Source organism: Pagrus pagrus, assembly GCF_965226575.1.
Source record: "Pagrus pagrus genome assembly, chromosome: 11".
Taxonomy (NCBI): Eukaryota; Metazoa; Chordata; class Actinopteri; order Spariformes; family Sparidae; genus Pagrus; species Pagrus pagrus.
Window position 1 is genome coordinate 16,808,200 of NC_140195.1, and position 17,442 is coordinate 16,825,641.

Consider the following 17,442-nt stretch of genomic DNA (forward strand, 5'->3'; position numbering starts at 1 on the left):
GGAAAGTACCTTAGTTTAAGTAACATTGCGACACTCGCTAACTCGTTTATCATTCTCAAGTTAGCTAGGTTAGTCTTACCCATGTAAAGACTGCTAACAGTGTTTGCCAATATTGTTGGACGTACCGTTAGCTGCCTAACGTTTCGCTGTTACGGTTAAAGTCAATAGTGGAGCTAACGTTAGCAAAGTTAAAAGCTAACTAGTTAGATGACGTTAGCTAGGCTCAATAGCAGTTTATGCTAACGTTAGTTACTTCGGCTCCCAATTCAGCTTTGACGGCTAACGTTAGCAGATTACGAAAAGTCAAATCTGCAACCTGACACACATTTTAACTCTCACCGGTTATTTGTATCACCACTCCCGAAAGTCAGTAGCCACTGAACGAGGATGCATCTTTGACTAGTAGTTATACAGAGGCGCATACCCACACACACTGAACATGAGTGTGTGTGTGTGTGTGTGTGTGTGTGTGTGTTGCTTGTATGTTTGCGGGTTTCGCGCGAGCTAACTAGCTAGCATTGCGAGCTCCGCACAATGCTCTATCAGTTGGATCATGGCTAAATTAAAAATGGCGGTTTACACAGCATATGATCGGTACTTTACCCTTAAAAAGACACTAGTTTGTAGTCTCTGGCCTCAGTGATGGGTGCGAATCATCGATAGTAGGTCTTAAGGAAGAGAAATGTATGCCAGCGGTTAGCTAAAACCCATGTCAATACTGTGCATTAAGTCTTTCTGCTTACCTCGAATGCGTGTTACATTTGCTTCTCCATCTTGCACTAGCGAGTGGTAGGGCAGTTGGGATCTCGCGAGAATACCTGCTGCTGCGTTTACCCAGGGCACTCCCTTGTAATTGTTGCACAGAAACGAAAAACGACGCTGGTGCATTTGAGTCTCAAAGAGGGCACACCGGCTATTAACTGGTATATCCACAATCCATCTGATTAGATGTGCACACAAAAGCACACAGCAGAATTATCCGGGCTTTATGAAGAATATATTTCAATTCAATTTAATATGAAAGTGCATTCAAATCCACTGACATTGAGGAAATGAAGACTGCACATTTTTAATAACAACTGCATGTGACCCCCATTTGGACGGTGAGTTATACTCAAAATTCTGTTTAAATTAAGTAATGTTTGTATATGAAAACAAAAAACCCGAGAAAACTGTCACCACAAGTATTTCAAAAGTAAGATCTTAAGTGGCTTTAACATTAAAATGTATTTCATTGCAAGAAAACAATGAGAATACATGTGTTTAATAAAACACTATTATTTGTTGTATCTTATTGATGACTTTTCCAATACAACATTTTTTGCCTAAATCCCACCTTAGGGTGTGCTACAAAAACTGAGCTATCCACACACAGTAAACAGAAAGCCATTAATTCGGCCCACACATCTCACTTTTGGTGTCCCTGAAATAAATTCAATGAAAAAGGAAATTTTGCCCAAGGTATATTTTATCTGTTCCAGGTCGTATTTAAACACATCATGTTTAAAACACACAGTACACACCAACACAAGAGTGAATATCAACAATAATTAATAAAACTAAATGGATGAAGTAAAACAGGGGCTTTTTTTTTCAGAACAATTCACTATTACACTGACGAGACAACATGACAAACTAAGCATGATAATTACTGCGTACAAATATAAAAAATGAACTATTTCAGATATTTTCCAAATACAGCAATGCATCATGTACAAGTTATGTTAAGAAAGATTTCAAAGTTTTTGAACTATAAAAGAACTTAAATTACAACATATATTTACATATCAATTCATATCCTGCACCTTCACAATGTTTTCACACAGTTAAATCTAAATTACTGCCATTTTATCACTAGTACATTCTGTGGAGAGAAAGCACATCTCTACATCTGGCCCAAGAAAGCTGCCAACACTTGGGGCACAAATTATGGCAACTTGCAGGAAACTAGTCTCCTCCTCACAATATTATTCTGCTCTTCCAATGAAGCTATATAAATTACAAATATTACAAATATTTACAATTGCAACTTAAACTGTAAAAATTTCGACAAAGCAATGGATACAATTTTTATACAGGTATTAAGTGGTTGAAAATAATTAAAGTAGGGACCAAAAAGATGTACTGGGAGAAACATTCTGTGTTATAACAGGCTATGAGATGGCAAAATGCTGGTAAATAAATATGATCACAATAAATAGAATCGTATGATGTTACTCTTGGCATCGGTTAAGTGCTGTCTATTTCGTGTGTAGAGCTACAGTATATGGAGTTACACAAACATCAATGAAAAATTTCTCAAAAAGAACTGGACATTGAACAAATGTGGCATACAAAGAGCTGATCATGTGCATAAACTACAGTTTGTGTGTATGGACTGGTGTCCTGTAATCATTATACCAAAGAAGAATGTGTGTAATGAGGTAAAAAGTCCACTAAACAACACTACAGCTTCATGGGCGTGTTTGTGGGATTGTGTGAGGGCTATACAGACATAACATTTTACCTGACTAGAAAATTGGTGGGTTTTTTTCCCTTTTAAAAATCATGATGGACAGGAGAATGTATCTGCATAAATAGAGCCACTAAAAACAGTCTAAACAAAAGAAAACATTAGGTTCAGTTAATTTATAATGCTGGTTATTTCTAGCTAGTTTAATCAATGTCCACCTGTCCTTTTGAAATGCAAGTCACAATTTCCCATTGCCACTATCAAATGTGATCATTAAGATTTATCTACGACATTAAGTGTGCATTCGGCACATTACAGTGAGTTGTTTAAAAACACAGATGTGCCTGTGAAAATACCTTTATGCAGATATTGATAAGTGGAATGAGTTGGGATTTAGCTGGGCAGAGCAAACGGTGTAGGACAAGATGTAGTGAGGTTCAATAACAGGTGAAAACAGTAAACAAATTTATCTAGAGTACAAAATATAGATCACTATCTCTATGTCCTTCAGACCTACTTTCACAAAAGCCATTTTCTTCCTTCCACTTAAAAGTCTTCAGCCACATTTCCAACATCTCTCACAAGAGAAGTTTGCCGTTGCGGTGTATTTTCAGAATTTTTCCAAGTCTCTGTTTTGCAGTTGCAAGTCCTTTCTTTGGACGTTTCCCTATATTAAAGCAAGAGGGGAAAATGCATGAGAAATTTGCCATCACTGAGATGTGAAATTATGCTGTCATTGCTTTAGGTTTAGGCTTACCTTGACCAACAACTGTTGTGCTTTGGCTGGCTAATCCTGCAGGGGATGCACCAGAGTGAGAGCTGCTGTTCTGCGGAGACAGTGAAGGTCGGCGTGAAGTGAGGAATACACCTGGGGCCATGGCTCCACTGCCTCTAGGGCCTCCAGGGCCAAAAGGTCCTGGTCCTGCTGTGTATTCATGGTCCAACAGACTAGCAGAGAAGTAGTCCATCCTTCTGTCTGGGCTGAAGTCTGCTGCAGACTCTGCAGCAGGTGGTGGTGAGGGTGGAGCTGGCTCAGTCTGAACAGGGGGAGGAGTGACGACAGGAGCAGGAGGACGCTGCTTTTTGGTGTACTTCCTTTTCGCAGGCTTTTGCTGTTCCTGAAACATTACCAAAAGAAAAAACAGATGATCTTTTACTCACTGGGCACACACTTCAAACACCAATGGCCTATGTTTCCCAACTCACTTGTTGTGCCAGCTTGGCAGCAGCTGCTGCAAGACCAGTTTCTACAGATGCGACTCTGGCCCCTTCCCTGGCTGGCCGCTCCTGTTTGGGAAGGGTGGGCATCACCCTGGCTATAAATGAAAATAAATTATCAAGAGACCAACCATCAGAGAGCTAAAAAGCAAATGTGAACCATCTTATTGCTATTTTTAAGCCAGCTACCTTTTGGGCTCCAAGGTGTGTCATCCCAGTTTTTCTTCCTCTTCATCTTAGCCTTGTTAGCATGGTCCTCCTCATCAGACTCCAAGGACGGGTAAACTTAAACAAGGATTGATTTGCACAATTAAACATAGGCTTGATCAATAAAAGCTTTAAACTTTATTGCTTGGACTAGTCTTGATTTGTACAGCAGCAGGTGTTAGTTGTTGAGTGTACTGCTCACCATAGTCTGAATCTTTAAAACAGGTTCCCAGAGTCTCTTGCTCATCTGGACTCTCCTCATCACTTAGGTGACGGGCTGGCCTTTTAATTGGCCGTTTTCCAGGCCGCTGGATGACAGGTTTCTTCTCGGGGTTTGCCGTCTTTTTGACCCCTCCAGTCACCCATACAGCCCTGCCACCTTTATCCTTGACCTTCCCTAAACCCTGTGTCAGGCCACCAGAAATAGATAAGGGAGATGAAGAGGAGGAAGACGAGGAGGAGGAAGGAGGGTTGGCCATGGACAGCATACCCTGAATGGCGTCACGGGTGCTGGGAGAGGCTGGGGCTTCCTCACTGAGAGAAGGAGAGAGTTGAGCAATCACTCATCATCAAATATGTGAAATATGCAAGTTTCAAAGGTTACTGGATTCTGGCAGCAACACAGTGAGATTTTTTTTCCCACTTGTGTTCTAAACGATTCATCTAGTCACAAGAATCCAAAGATCAGGAGGTGTATTTCAAATACACTACTTCAAACATAAAACTCAAATCAAATTGACCTATTTAAATAAACGTATTATAAATTACCATCACAGACATCCTGAATTTGAGTGTTAAATAATTCAAATAATAAATGAATCACTAGTGATCAAGGAGATCTAACCTGAGTGCTGCAGAGTCCAAGCCTGCCACTTGCTTGCTGGCCTTCAGTAAGTCCAGAATGCCCCCCGCGCCACCCTTCACTCCGTGGGCGGCTAGTGCCTCTTCATCTGTGGTGTAATCCTCCTGAAGCCACATGCACAGACATGCTATTGTTACTATTGAACCAGTGCTGGAATAATAAATCCTTTCTTATCTTGCGGATAATGCATGGCACATGTCACAGTAAAAGAACTGTCTTACAAATCACAAGTAGTCTAATCCATTGGACAGAGGACAGAGTGTATGTGCCACAAGGAACAACTTCATTAGCAGTGTATCTGTTTCAGTGAATGAGCAATTATCACAAAATAATAAATTATTGTCAGATACACTCGCATTTACAAAATACAAATCTAGAACTGGTGACCTCATCAGCGATTCATTATTTAAATAGTACAATAAATATGTAGATTGTGATATGCAGTGAACCAGCTTGATCGAACTGAAAACAGAAAATTGAATTGTAAAACAACAAATGTAGTGTGTGTTTGGGGGCAACTACCATGTAACAAAAATAATTTGTGATGAGCTGTGACCAGCGCAATGCTAAACTATAGAAGTATAGAAATATAATTTATCACTTTTGGGGCTGATTTATATCAGCTACTAAAGCATAAAGACAACATTCAGAATTGGTCCCAGAAATTCTAATTATTGTGTCGATAATAAACTTACCTCAATGTCAAAGTCTACCTCTCCTGGCTCCCTGATGCGATTGGGGTCAGAGCACGGTTTGGCTCTGGGCAGCTTCCTGGGAAGACCTGATGGCACATTTTAACATAGTTAGGTTACAGCAACAAGGTGGCTTTTGAAACTATACTACTAAATTATATTAGGTATTAACAGTCCAAGCATTCAAACAGCTACACAGATTTTTCAGACTTAACTGGCAGATAAAGGAATTAAAGAAATGTGTGTATACAAGAGCTATAAAATTCATAATACTGAATTCTCACCGCTTAGTTTCTTTTTCTTGCTTGGTCCTGCAGGTTTGCGTCGTGGAGGAGGGGTCTCGTCAATCTGCAGCTCATCCTCAGACTCCAGGTCAGACAGACTGGATCCCTCCATGGCAAGATGTTTGTACTTTCCAGCACTTCCTGCACCATTACTGCTGCCATCCTTTTTACTAAAGCCAGAGGATCAACAGGTAAGAACCCAAACATTTGAAAGTCACATACGATCACAAAACTTATAGGAACAGCTGCAAAGCTTACCCTTGAATTTTTCCATTGGTCAGCACAAGTTTCAGTTTGCTTTTATTCAACTTTCCTTCAAACTCCTCTAAAGGCAACTCCAACTGGAAAAACAGAGAGGAGTTGAAAGCAAACATGAGGGTTAAACATTCAGTAAAATTAAACATGTGAAGTAAACATAACCACTGTCTTCACCATCATCTGCAAACATCATACCTTGTTCTTGTTTTTGGATTTGCCAGGTTGAAATTTCTTGAGTGTATGTTTGGTGTGGATCTCAATGAGGTCTAGTTCTCCTGCTTCTGCCTTAAGGAGCCCCTTTTGATTCTTCTTCTTGGGTCCTGGAGATCCAAGACCCCCTATCCCCTCTTTAGGCTTGGGTCCTTTCTTTTTTCCAGGGGGACGTCCTGAATTCTGAGAGGTGGTAAGGGGAGCTTTAGAGAGTGGTGAACCAGGAAACTGGGGTCCAGTGCGACCAATGTTTTGCTGGAAGATATCCTATCAAAGGAGAACAGTACTGTTTAGTCAGTAAAACCAATAAAGTTATATTGATATTTTAATAATCACACATTTTAAAAATGAAAACAAAGCTAAAAACATGCACAAACTTTCAGCGATTCTATTATTTACCTCAACCAGACGAATCTCCTTGGCCAGGTCCTTCACTAATGTCTGAGTATTGATGGTTTCAGGAATTTCCACTTCATGCTCTGCTAAAGCCTGAGTGGAGGGAGATAACTATTAGATAACTCATTCCACACAATTTTTGCAGTTAAAGTTACAATTGCATAAAAGCTATATTTAATTTAACATTGTCTTGTTTATATTCAAAATGTAAGGGAATAGTTTGGCATTTTAAGAAACCCACTTTCTTGTGGAGAGCTACTTCTTCTTTTGCCATCTCCCATCTCTCCCCTGTCCCATCAAAAACTAATTTTTAAATTGCATATGAGCGAATGCATGGATATTTAGTGGAGGAGGAGCACTGGTGGGCATCCGTCCTAGTGGAGTGGTGATGCACAGAATGGATGGGCAGGGTCATACAAAATATAATTCTGATTAATAGCAGGAGGGTAAAATAATACAACTTTAATAGGGAAAATAATAATGTTAAATGTTGCGATCCCCCAGCAGCAGAAACGTTAAGTGCATCTCTCAATTAAGAGAGGCAATGAGTGCATTTAAACATGAGGCATGTTTAACTTCATTGATTATTTAAATCTCCCGACACACCACCAGGATTGGCAGGATCTAGAGTTAGTCAAGTTACACACACACAATGAAATTGTTTGGAGTAACTCAGCCGTCCTCCTGATAAATCTTCTGGAGTATTTCCTCCGTCCTGCCAAGTTTATCACTACAGCTTTGAGTTTGCTACTCAAATGTGCCACGCTATTTTCTGCAGTGACATTGCTACATGCATGGGAAAAAAAATACTGAAATATGTCTCTCGAATCATTTCAGTAGTGTACGCACGTAAACCCACCAATGAAGTTGTATCCGACTGTCTGAATATTGCACCCTTTAGATAGTAGGAAAAGACTGTACCACTGTCTTTAGGCCAGGCCTCTGTTGGTCTTTGGTGCAGTTGCCTTCTGCTGCCTCAAGATAGCAATTTGCCAACAATGGACCTGACCACACCTCATTTAAGACCTACACATTCTTTTAATGTTGCAATTTAAGATGGTCTTTTGAGATTTTATAAAAAAACAAACCTGTGCATTACCCTTTTTTAAAATGTAATACGTTTATTTAATGATTTATATGTAAATATTATTTTATGTAATAAAAATATAATTTTGCACGTCAGTTTTATTTGTTGTAGCTTGCGTCAGGTGCATGTCAATGTCACAACTGGTTGTGAAGGGAATTAAAACCAATTAATAATATACAAAAATAATATACAAAAAGGTAAATATTAAGTCATTGAATGACATTTTGCCAACCTCTTTACGGGTCCAGCCACGGAAAGCATTGTTCAGGGCCTTAGCTCCATGAACCAGGTAAGTGGCAGGGTGTCTGCGGTTTTCCCTCAAACCTGGGAGACAGAATAGCACAAAGTTAACAATATCACAAGAACAAACAATAAACAAAGGCCGGTCAAGCTGTTCACAAAAAGACATACGAACATTATGAAATTAATTGAACTCACCTCTGAATGTATCCAGAAGGTGCTTTCCAACATACCAGCACACAGTCTCAAAGTTGGGAAATCTGAACAGGTCTGCTGTGCTTAATCTCTTCTCTATTTCATACGCTCTAAAATGATAACAAAGCACAGGCAAATTCAGACATAAATGGTTATAGCCGCAAACTTGTGTTACCTCTTTACAGATGTGACCGAAAATTAAAAGAAATCACCATTTTTGGCCCAAAATAGGAACGAAATAGGGTGGACTACAGTAATTCAGGGACTTAAAGGGCCATTAGCATATCCAAGTTCAAGTTTCAACCGTGTCTGAGGAGTCATGAAGATTCAGCAAATTATCATAGAGTCAGAATAATGACTTGGAGGACAGTGGGTGATAAAACCAGATAGGCAACCAAAGCAGCAAGGATCTGACACATGTTTTTTTCCTGGTTAATACTGGAAACAATTAGCAAATATAATCAAGGATCAATTGGTATCAACTAGTATGGAAATAGTCCTGAGGATACTAACCGCAGCTGCATGTCAATGTTGAGACTATGCAAGAAGTTTCCTCCAAAGGCCAGACAGTCCACTGGAGTCAACACAGCATGAATCCACCCTGGAAGACAAACATAATATTACGTTATTCAGACTTATAACAACTCTACTAAACACATTTTGTGACAAACAAAACAAATAGCTTACCTGTTGGTATGAACAAGGTGTTTCCTTGTTTGACAGAGCACTTGTAGCACATGTCAACCTGGTCTCCAAAGAACATCTCATTCTGGTTAGATGAGGAACTCCACCGCTCAAAAAGTGCCAAGTTGGCTGGGGTGGGGGAAATTAGGTAGAAGATTTTCTCGCCCTGAAAAGATGTAGCGAGGCAAGCTCTTAGAACAATACCAATTCATTTTTAAGAAGGAAAATGTGTTCTGCAGTCAGTGTTACTAAAATAATATGATTTAATTTTTCCTCTCACCCTCAGGACATGGTACCATACTGAGGTGCCTCCAAAGTCAATGTGGAAGTCTGTGTAGCTGTCCTTCACTCCCATCAGGCAGTACTTCTGCACGTTGGGGCGTTCAAACACTGATTCTTCAGGCCAGAGGTTTTCCACCCATGACAGTTTCCTTACAATCTTCGGAGTCTCCACCAAGTTTGACAGCCTGAAATAAGACCAACACTTGTCTTTAGTCTTTAAAATATCACATCAGTAACAACACAACTTCAGTTACAGAATAAAGTTCTCATTTCTTTCTTTTTTATTTTTTTAGTCCAACTAAATTTGATGGAGACGTAACATTAAACTCAACTAACCAGACACTGCAGTATAACGGTGAACTGAACGTAAAGTGAATACGTTTGTGTACCTGGTCTCAGAGAACTCCAGGCTTATGACATTGAGCACTCTATCTCTGTTGGGGCTGTTGTAGTATTCAACAAAGTCTCCCAACCGCATCTTCAGGTCACATTGGCGAGACACATCAATCACATCAATCTCTTTGTCTGCACCTACATTGAGAACAAAATTAACACGTTTGAGAAAAGTGTAGATGACTTAGTTACCATATCCAACACATAAAAAGTAAACACGTTTTATTTTAGTATTAAATGTGTCAAAACTTTACCGATGTAGTGCTCCACATCGCTGACGCCAAATGATGCTGGAGGAAGGGTCATTCCAAGGCCATCCCGCCTCAGCACCATGACAGGAACGCTGAATGAATGCTCTTCTAGAAACTCAACTGTCAGCTGGGCGCCAGATGGCTTTAGCAAGACTTCATCCGCACTGTCATAGTAACACAAACAGATACATGCACAAGTTTTGATTATGACCACAGAGAGAAAATGTTCAAAAAAGAGTGCTTTACAATTATGTTACAGTAAGGCATAGGTTCTCCAACTAATCTAAGACCAGAAGCTCTGGAGTAACTTCTGTACTAGAGTAACACTAGTACACAAAAATATAGCAATAACAACGTGATAAAAAGTATCTTACTGTATGTTCAAACCTCACTTTTAGTTGTTGAATCAACATGTGATGTGCTCCACATCCAGTCTGACATTTAATGCAAATCATGGTTTTGTCATTAAACTTGTGAATAGCAAACTTTAGCCTTTACAGGACACTGGAAGAGACTTACTTTGGGAAGGTGCGGCTCCGTAGCTCCCTAACAAACTGTGGGCTGCCTGTCTTAACAGGCCGGCTTGGATCTCTTGCTCCACTAGCACCATAATCTGTCTGTTTATTGCCTCCACGGCGTTTACGCACTGGGACAGATGAGAGACATGGAAGGAGATGAATATCTGCATTGTTATGTAAAGTAAACCAACCGGATCATAACTTAGCGTAACTTACTGACAGACGGCCCATGGGTGACCTGACAGTTGGGGCAGTGATACAGGTCAATTTCAGCTGCTTTGTCCTCCTCTACTCCCACACAGCTACATTGAAAAAGATCATGTATCAGACAAGGAATGCGCAGATCAGATAGCTTAATTGAGATAAGTCAAATACAGCCAAAAGAATCATGCAACTAATAAAAACAGATATAATAAGCACATCATAAATCATACAACATACCATTTGAATATAATTGCAACAGCACAGTTTTAAATCTGAAAATGTCTTACCTTCCATGGAACCAGTCTTGACAAATGTCACACTCGATCATGAAGCGTGTCACATCATATGGCAGGCGACACAAACAGTACACTGGCACTGATGCCATATTGTGTGTGTATGTGTGTGGGGGGGGGGGGGACTAATTTTCAATGTCAAAATCTAATTTAAATGGGAAGGACTATTTAACAGACTGCTTTATTAACTATGTAGTACTAGTAATGATATCAGTGTAACTGAGGTTAGATGCAAGTCTGCCACTTCACTTCCAGATTCTTGTTACTGGTACATGCACACCGGGATTCCCTTGGAAGCCTGCTGAGATATAGGAAAGAAAGAAAAACGTGTTAATAACTTACTATGAGACATGACAATAATGCAACAGCATGGCAAGCTCTTTAATTCACATGGTAAAGCACGAACACTAAAACCTACTCCTGCCAGAATATATACCAAAGTACACATACACAGATGTGTATACATGCATACAATTAACATCAACTATTCACAACATATACACATTTCCTATATTTACTCTGTATTTCTTTGCACTACTTGTACTGTTTACAACACACAGAAAGGCTGACTTGCATACAGACTTATGGTGTCTAGTTTAACGATGCCGGCCATGGTTATTAATAGTAATGTAATAATAGTAAATAACTGAGTATTGTTGTCCTAAAGTGCCAGCGTAGACAACTAGCAGGATCACGAAACTATTTGTTTCGGTGGCTTAACAAATACCTTAAATATTATCAAACCATGTCATTCTCTTCATATACATAATTGGAGAGTCAAGAGTGATCTTATATCATTCAGAGATTTTGATTAAAAAATATTTTGTTCTGCTTACCAGTTGGTAACATTAGCTAACTAACAGGTCGTAACGTTAGCTCGCTGTTTGTAAACACGCTATGCTCAGTGAATGTTGTATTGCTATCAAAACACTAACGTGTTTAGCACGTAAGCTAACTTTAGCCATGTTAGCCACCAATGCTAACCTAAGCATTTACTTTAACTTAGACAAGAAAACAGTTAGTGCAATCAATTTAGTGTTTAAACTTGAAAGAAACGCTACATGCACTCGATACAACTGAATAGTTTGAGCCAAACAAAAGGAGCGTCGTTTGCAAGCCAAACTGATATTCAGCGCTAGCAACTTACCGACATCTAGCTGCGGCAGGCCACGCATTCAAAAGCCGTTGTAATCCCCACGCAAGGCCGGGGTTAGCTGCGGCCTTATTATGCAACGTAAATTATTAGCAGTTTGCTTTACCACATATTTATGTATCAACTCCGTAATGCCCAAATATAGGGGCCAGGTCCAAAAATTCACTGGCCCAGAAAGCTAAAACCTGAAGCGACCTAGACGACCATAATAACTACAAATAACGGCATCTTGAACTACATCAACGCCATTTCAAAGGCAGTAGCGTCAGACCGTTGTTTGTCGCTATCTGCTGTTGAAAGAACAATAAAGTTGCGGACAGTCAAATGTTGAGTTGCGTTCAGGAAAACAACGTTGCCAAACGTTACAGTAGCCTGCAAACTTCTTGTATTTGTAAATATATCGCTAGATCAATAAAAGTCAGAAAAAGTCTAGAAACACATAAATGAATACATATTTTACCAACTTTTATTTTAGACACATACATTTATCTTCATTCATCAAAAACTATTTTTTGTCTTTGTTCACAGTATAAAAACTTTGAAGATGTCAATGAAGATCCTATGATTTGTCCTCTAGTTATGATTTATAGGAAGGCCCAATGCAATACTTTATATGCAGTGTGATCCATGCAAACACCCAACAAACCCACAGCTTTTCTTATGTCAAATATTATTTCACATCATAGTTGTGTTTATTTTTGGTAATGTTCAACAGTGTGCACACTGAAATGTAAAGATTTGTCTTCACCTTACTTTTACAATTGGAAGGAAGATGAAGCTACACCTCAAAATATATTAAATCTCAAAAAGTAATTTAACATAATCTTCACAGATTGCACATCTATTTATTAACATATGAATAATTTAATTTAATATTGTATTTATGAATCAATCAACTTATTTCCAATCAGTCAGCTTTGCTCCTCCTGTGTTTTTGCTTATGTAGTTATTTTTATCACATTTTGAGATTGAGATTTTGAAATGAATTATTTCATTCAGTTTAGTTCAATGTGATAATCATTTTGCAGCTTGTTTGATATTTTTAATGAATTAAATTTGAAATGTCATCAATTTATTTGAATAATTATACAATTATCATTTCATAGTATTCAGTACTTACACTTTATAAATTCTGCTTATAACTGCATTGGTTAGAGTTATTTTGTGTTAGTGTGATTGCTGGGCAATAGCTTAGCCTTTACCAAAAGCAAAGGCAGACTTTATGTTCATTGTAATGGATCACTATCTAAAAGTTCAAATATCTGCAAATTGATTTTCAATTTGTACTGCAGAAATCAAGTATTTCCTGTAATATAATAAAATGTATGTAAGTATGTTTTCAAAAATGGTTGGCAGAAGTGTATATTCCATTTAAATTACATGTACTGTAAGCGATGCCTGAATGTAACAACCAAGTCACCCTTCTGGCCTTCGCACGTGGTTTGGTGATAAAGTCTCCACAATAAGTCATTGTGGTGTGAAGGAGCAAAATTATGGCATGTAAAAACATCCACACTATGTTTGATGTTTAACATCATTTATTTTGATTAGTTACAAAACATAAATAAAATCAACAGTTGAATTAGTTACAATTTACAGAGGCTAAATCACCAGCAACGTACTTTATTTTTTGAGGTTTCTCTGCCCAAATGTCCTTTTATCATTGGTTCTCATTAATGCCATTTTGGGACTCCCCACATTTTTGTTGTATTAATTTTAAAGTTTATTAGATCTAAACTAAGGTCTAGCAGGGAGGCTTATGTCGCATGTATCTAACAGGTTGTCATGGTTCAAAACTGACATAAAATGTCAAAAATGAGCAAATTCTCTGAATATAATCTTAAATGACCCTGGTCTGTCACGACTCAGAGAGGTATATGAAGGCAGGGGAGTCCCACGTAAACAGGGATGAAAACCAGCATTTTCTAGTTTCAAATAACCTCAGATTTATAATGAGAACACAATTTTACAATTTGTACAACCCCATTTCAAAATACAAAAATAATCTTTATCTTTTAGATAACATTTTGGTAACACTTCAAGGACAAAGCCAGCTCCACATCATGGATAATGATCATTAAGCTGTAGCTCGCAGTCAACATGTTAGTATCAGACATGACAGCACAGTATCTCACCTTCACTAATAAAGACCTACATCTCTGTGACAATGTGGGTTTTCTTGAAAAGCAACAAATACAGAAAATCGTGTTATATTCTAGATTATGCAATTGTGGATTCTGAACAACCATACCCTTTAGCACAAAGTATTCCTCCTTCACAATTTATGTTTTAAATGTCTTTGACTCACATTTAGCAGTCTTTAACAACCGGCACAATCTCCTGTTTTCAGTGGCACACAATCTCTCTATCATTAATAAAACAGAAATGCTGCTTTGACTACAGGCTACTTATTATGCCAAAAAATTTATTAACGCCTGACCATTGATACTCAAATATGTGTATGGCTAAGTGTACTGATAACCCAATAAAATGTGCCGTAATATATCAGCTGCTGATATATTACTCTGTGTATCTCTGCATCTAAATATGAAGTGAGTTTAGGAATTGAGGAATGGAGCATTTTTGACTAGAGTAAACCTTTTGCAATGTGCGTGAAGCACAATTATGGCCCAGAGTTCAGTTTCTGACAGATGCATTCACACTGACAGCCTATGGTCAAAGACTAGAGTTCACTAAAGAAATAAGTCTGTTTGTCTAAGTTGACAAACAGGCAAGTGACATCAAGCTGACAGCCGGTATATGGTCTAACCTCTCACTTTTTTTGTTTTTGAGGAAACAAACCCAAAACATAGGCAGAGTAAACATTTTAAACAGTTGGGTACAGTGACATCTGAGAGGCCGCTTTGAATGAAAGAAAACAGGGATGCTATTTTTAATGCAATATACCATGGGACTATCACAAAGCTTTGTCACACAGAAAAACACTCACACACCCACAAAAATGCAGTAATTTTAAAAGGCAATATGGGAACAACCCATATGGTCTCCCCAGTCTATAGTAACTTGGCAGTTTTTTTCTTTTTAATGTTCCTCCTCAGCATGACACAGTGATAGACTTTGATATGCGGAACTCAAACTGAAAGCAAAAATGTCAAATGTGAAAGCATATCATACTGAAAACGAATTTACTTGTGACTGTGATCTCAGTAGGCTGCAAATAGTAAATGTCTGATTCATGAATATACAGCAAGTGCAAGCAGTTTGCACTCAGGCAAGTCAAGTTAGTCGTAAGGTCATGCAGTCTTGGGCTGAGCACTGAACATAGATGGCGTTTTTCAATTTGCCATCACATTATGAATTTATTTGAATTTATCATCACATCTCTTCTAGTAATTCAGGCTGTTTCTATGTTACAGCTGCTAAACATAAAATAATACAAATGAAGCACATGCTGTATTGGTGCACTTCACTGTAACAGTAGTATGTTTGGTTGCATTTTGGTAATGATGACAGCCAGATAACTTTGCCGTGCTCTACTGTGTAACATGCTGTTGTTTGATTTTTGTTTGATCGCCCATTGAATCACCTTGTGCTGTAGGCCTACAGTTTTAAAAGTTCATGAAAAGATTCTCTATGTTTTCATTAATGTGCTTCTACAAAAATATGTTATGCCTTACAGACAAATCCATACAATACATGCTGATCAATTTAGATGACCATTACTAATTGCACTTTTAAAATTGATAGTCCTTTCACTGTAAGCATTGACAAAATTGAACAAAAGATGTCAACACAACTGTCAAATATTTTGTCCTTCTCGTCTCTGCTTGGGGAGAGTTCAGGTCCAACTGAGTTGGTTGCAAAACAAATACATGAACGTTAATCTGTGTAAAAGGACAAAAGGGATATGTACTCTGATAGTCCATAAACACTCACCCACACTCATAAACGCACACACTCATACATTTAAGAATTTATACATCTCAACACCCAAACATACCATGATTCATAAACCCCAGCTCCTGTGTTCCATGTTACCCTCTGTCTGTACATACTAGAATCTATCGTCTCTCACATTCACTCCCCATCTCGTCCAGAAGTACACTGGAATCCATATATTCATTGCATTCACAGCTCTCTCATGCATACACAGGACTAACACTCCAAATGGATCCGCTTTACTTTCTGATCCACTTAGGATTTCCATCTCTTGCACCTTCATGTTGACCTCACGCTTCGCCTTGGTTTCATTTCTGTCCCAGAGGAAGAGTAGAGGTGGGGGGTGTTGGGTGAATTTTGGCACTGGAAGGTAGAGCAGCAGTAGAGCAAGAAGAGGAAGAGGTTGAAGAGGATGAGGAACAGGAGCAAAATGTCCCCCCAGTAGCAGCAGTGCTATCCGTGGGTGCAGTGGTGCCGCTGCCGGGTGGCAGAGGCGCAGCCGTGGACACTGGAGATGTGGGCATTTGGGAAGGCAGCAGCGGTTGGCTTTGAGGTGGTGAGTGGGGCAGCTGGGTGATGGGTTGTGTCTGTGGTAGTGACTGGGACTGTGTCGGAGTTTGCATCCGGGGCTGTGGTATCTGTTGGCGGAGCGGGGACTGCTGATAGGTCATCTGCTGGAGGGGGAGAGACTGATGGAGGTGTAAACTTTGCTGCATCTGTGGCACTTGGGCCATATGCGTTTGTGGGGGTGGTCCCGGAGATTGTAGGGCGGACAGGCTCCCTCCACCTGTGTAATGGGAAGGGGCTGCCACAGGCAAGCTAGCAGGGGTCGAGGATGCCTGGGGGTTCAGTGGTGCCACTGGAAACCAACTTGGTGAAGCCACCTGTAGGGAACATAGTAGTGAGGACTAAGGGAATATTACAGCACACAGATACAGCATTAAAATAAATGTAATCCATAGAAAATATCTAGAATATTTATGGCCCTCAACCTGATGTTATGTCGAGTCCACAAAACATTTCATGGAGCTTCTCAGCAAAAAAGGGTTGCAGCGCTCTCCTTAACAAGGAGATGATGTAGATGGGGACTTGTTCTATGAAACAAGTTAAAAAAGAATAAAATGGCTTCATTTAGCCTGTCTGGCATAATCCAGAGTCTCCAGAAGCCCTGAGATTTCAAATTGATTTCGAAAGACATTATTTACACCTTTTCATGAGCCGAAATCTTCACTGTAGCAGCATGTGCATGAGCATCAAGGTTTCAAACAGCGCCTTTTCAAATTCAAATCAATTTGAGACCTCAGGGCTTCTGTGACTAAGGGTGCTCTCACTCTAGGCAATCCGTACTGTGCCCTAGCACGTTTGACCCCCAAAGTATAGTTTGTTTGACTAATGTGAGCGCTTCGTACCATGCTCAAGCACGGTACACTTCCTTGGCCCTGGCAGTGCTTCGGTACAGTACGGTTGCTCATGCACGAGCACAAGCACGGATGCGCAATGTGGACATGAAGTGTAATCGTGCATATTACGCATTATCAAGAAATCCAGGAATGTGAGAGGGCTGTCTATGACCAAAACAACAAAAAAATAAGCCACAAAAAAGTCAGTCAGTCAAAGTTAAGTCAGTCATGTTCTCTGTGTTGTTCTCCATTGTGCTGTGACC

The 17,442-nt window shown here is 39.3% G+C and overlaps 3 protein-coding genes across 11 annotated transcripts in view; all 3 read right to left on the minus strand.

Annotated features, from left to right (window-relative positions):
- Window positions 1–817, minus strand: part of huwe1 (HECT, UBA and WWE domain containing E3 ubiquitin protein ligase 1) — a 41,025-nt gene extending 40,208 nt beyond the window's left edge. Inside the window, exon 1 of the mRNA XM_084367012.1 lies at window positions 744–817. The gene's annotated coding sequence lies outside the window, so the exon portion shown is untranslated. The remainder of the gene's footprint in view (window positions 1–743) is intronic.
- Window positions 818–2,243: 1,426 nt separating this feature from the next.
- Window positions 2,244–12,156, minus strand: phf8 (PHD finger protein 8). Its single transcript, XM_084367286.1, has 22 exons — window positions 11,874–12,156; window positions 10,721–11,027; window positions 10,446–10,531; window positions 10,231–10,357; window positions 9,715–9,875; window positions 9,457–9,598; window positions 9,066–9,252; window positions 8,789–8,951; window positions 8,615–8,702; window positions 8,105–8,211; window positions 7,899–7,990; window positions 6,583–6,672; window positions 6,169–6,450; window positions 5,974–6,056; window positions 5,716–5,885; window positions 5,435–5,520; window positions 4,722–4,843; window positions 4,080–4,411; window positions 3,860–3,955; window positions 3,659–3,768; window positions 3,210–3,570; window positions 2,244–3,119 (listed from the first exon to the last, which is right to left on the minus strand). Exons 2-22 carry the CDS (start codon window positions 10,816–10,818, stop codon window positions 3,031–3,033), a joined length of 3,072 nt encoding a protein of 1,023 aa, XP_084223412.1. The 5' UTR covers window positions 10,819–11,027; window positions 11,874–12,156; the 3' UTR covers window positions 2,244–3,030.
- Window positions 12,157–12,392: 236 nt separating this feature from the next.
- Window positions 12,393–17,442, minus strand: part of wnk3 (WNK lysine deficient protein kinase 3) — a 45,017-nt gene continuing 39,967 nt past the window's right edge. For 5 of the 9 annotated variants that reach the window (XM_084367479.1, XM_084367477.1, XM_084367480.1 and 2 more), the window contains one exon: window positions 12,393–16,663. In XM_084367479.1, coding sequence (XP_084223605.1) covers window positions 16,088–16,663 — 576 coding nt within the window. In that variant the 3' untranslated portion in view covers window positions 12,393–16,087. The remainder of the gene's footprint in view (window positions 16,664–17,442) is intronic. The other 4 variants (XM_084367476.1, XM_084367484.1, XM_084367483.1 and 1 more) reach the window with 1 other exon arrangement.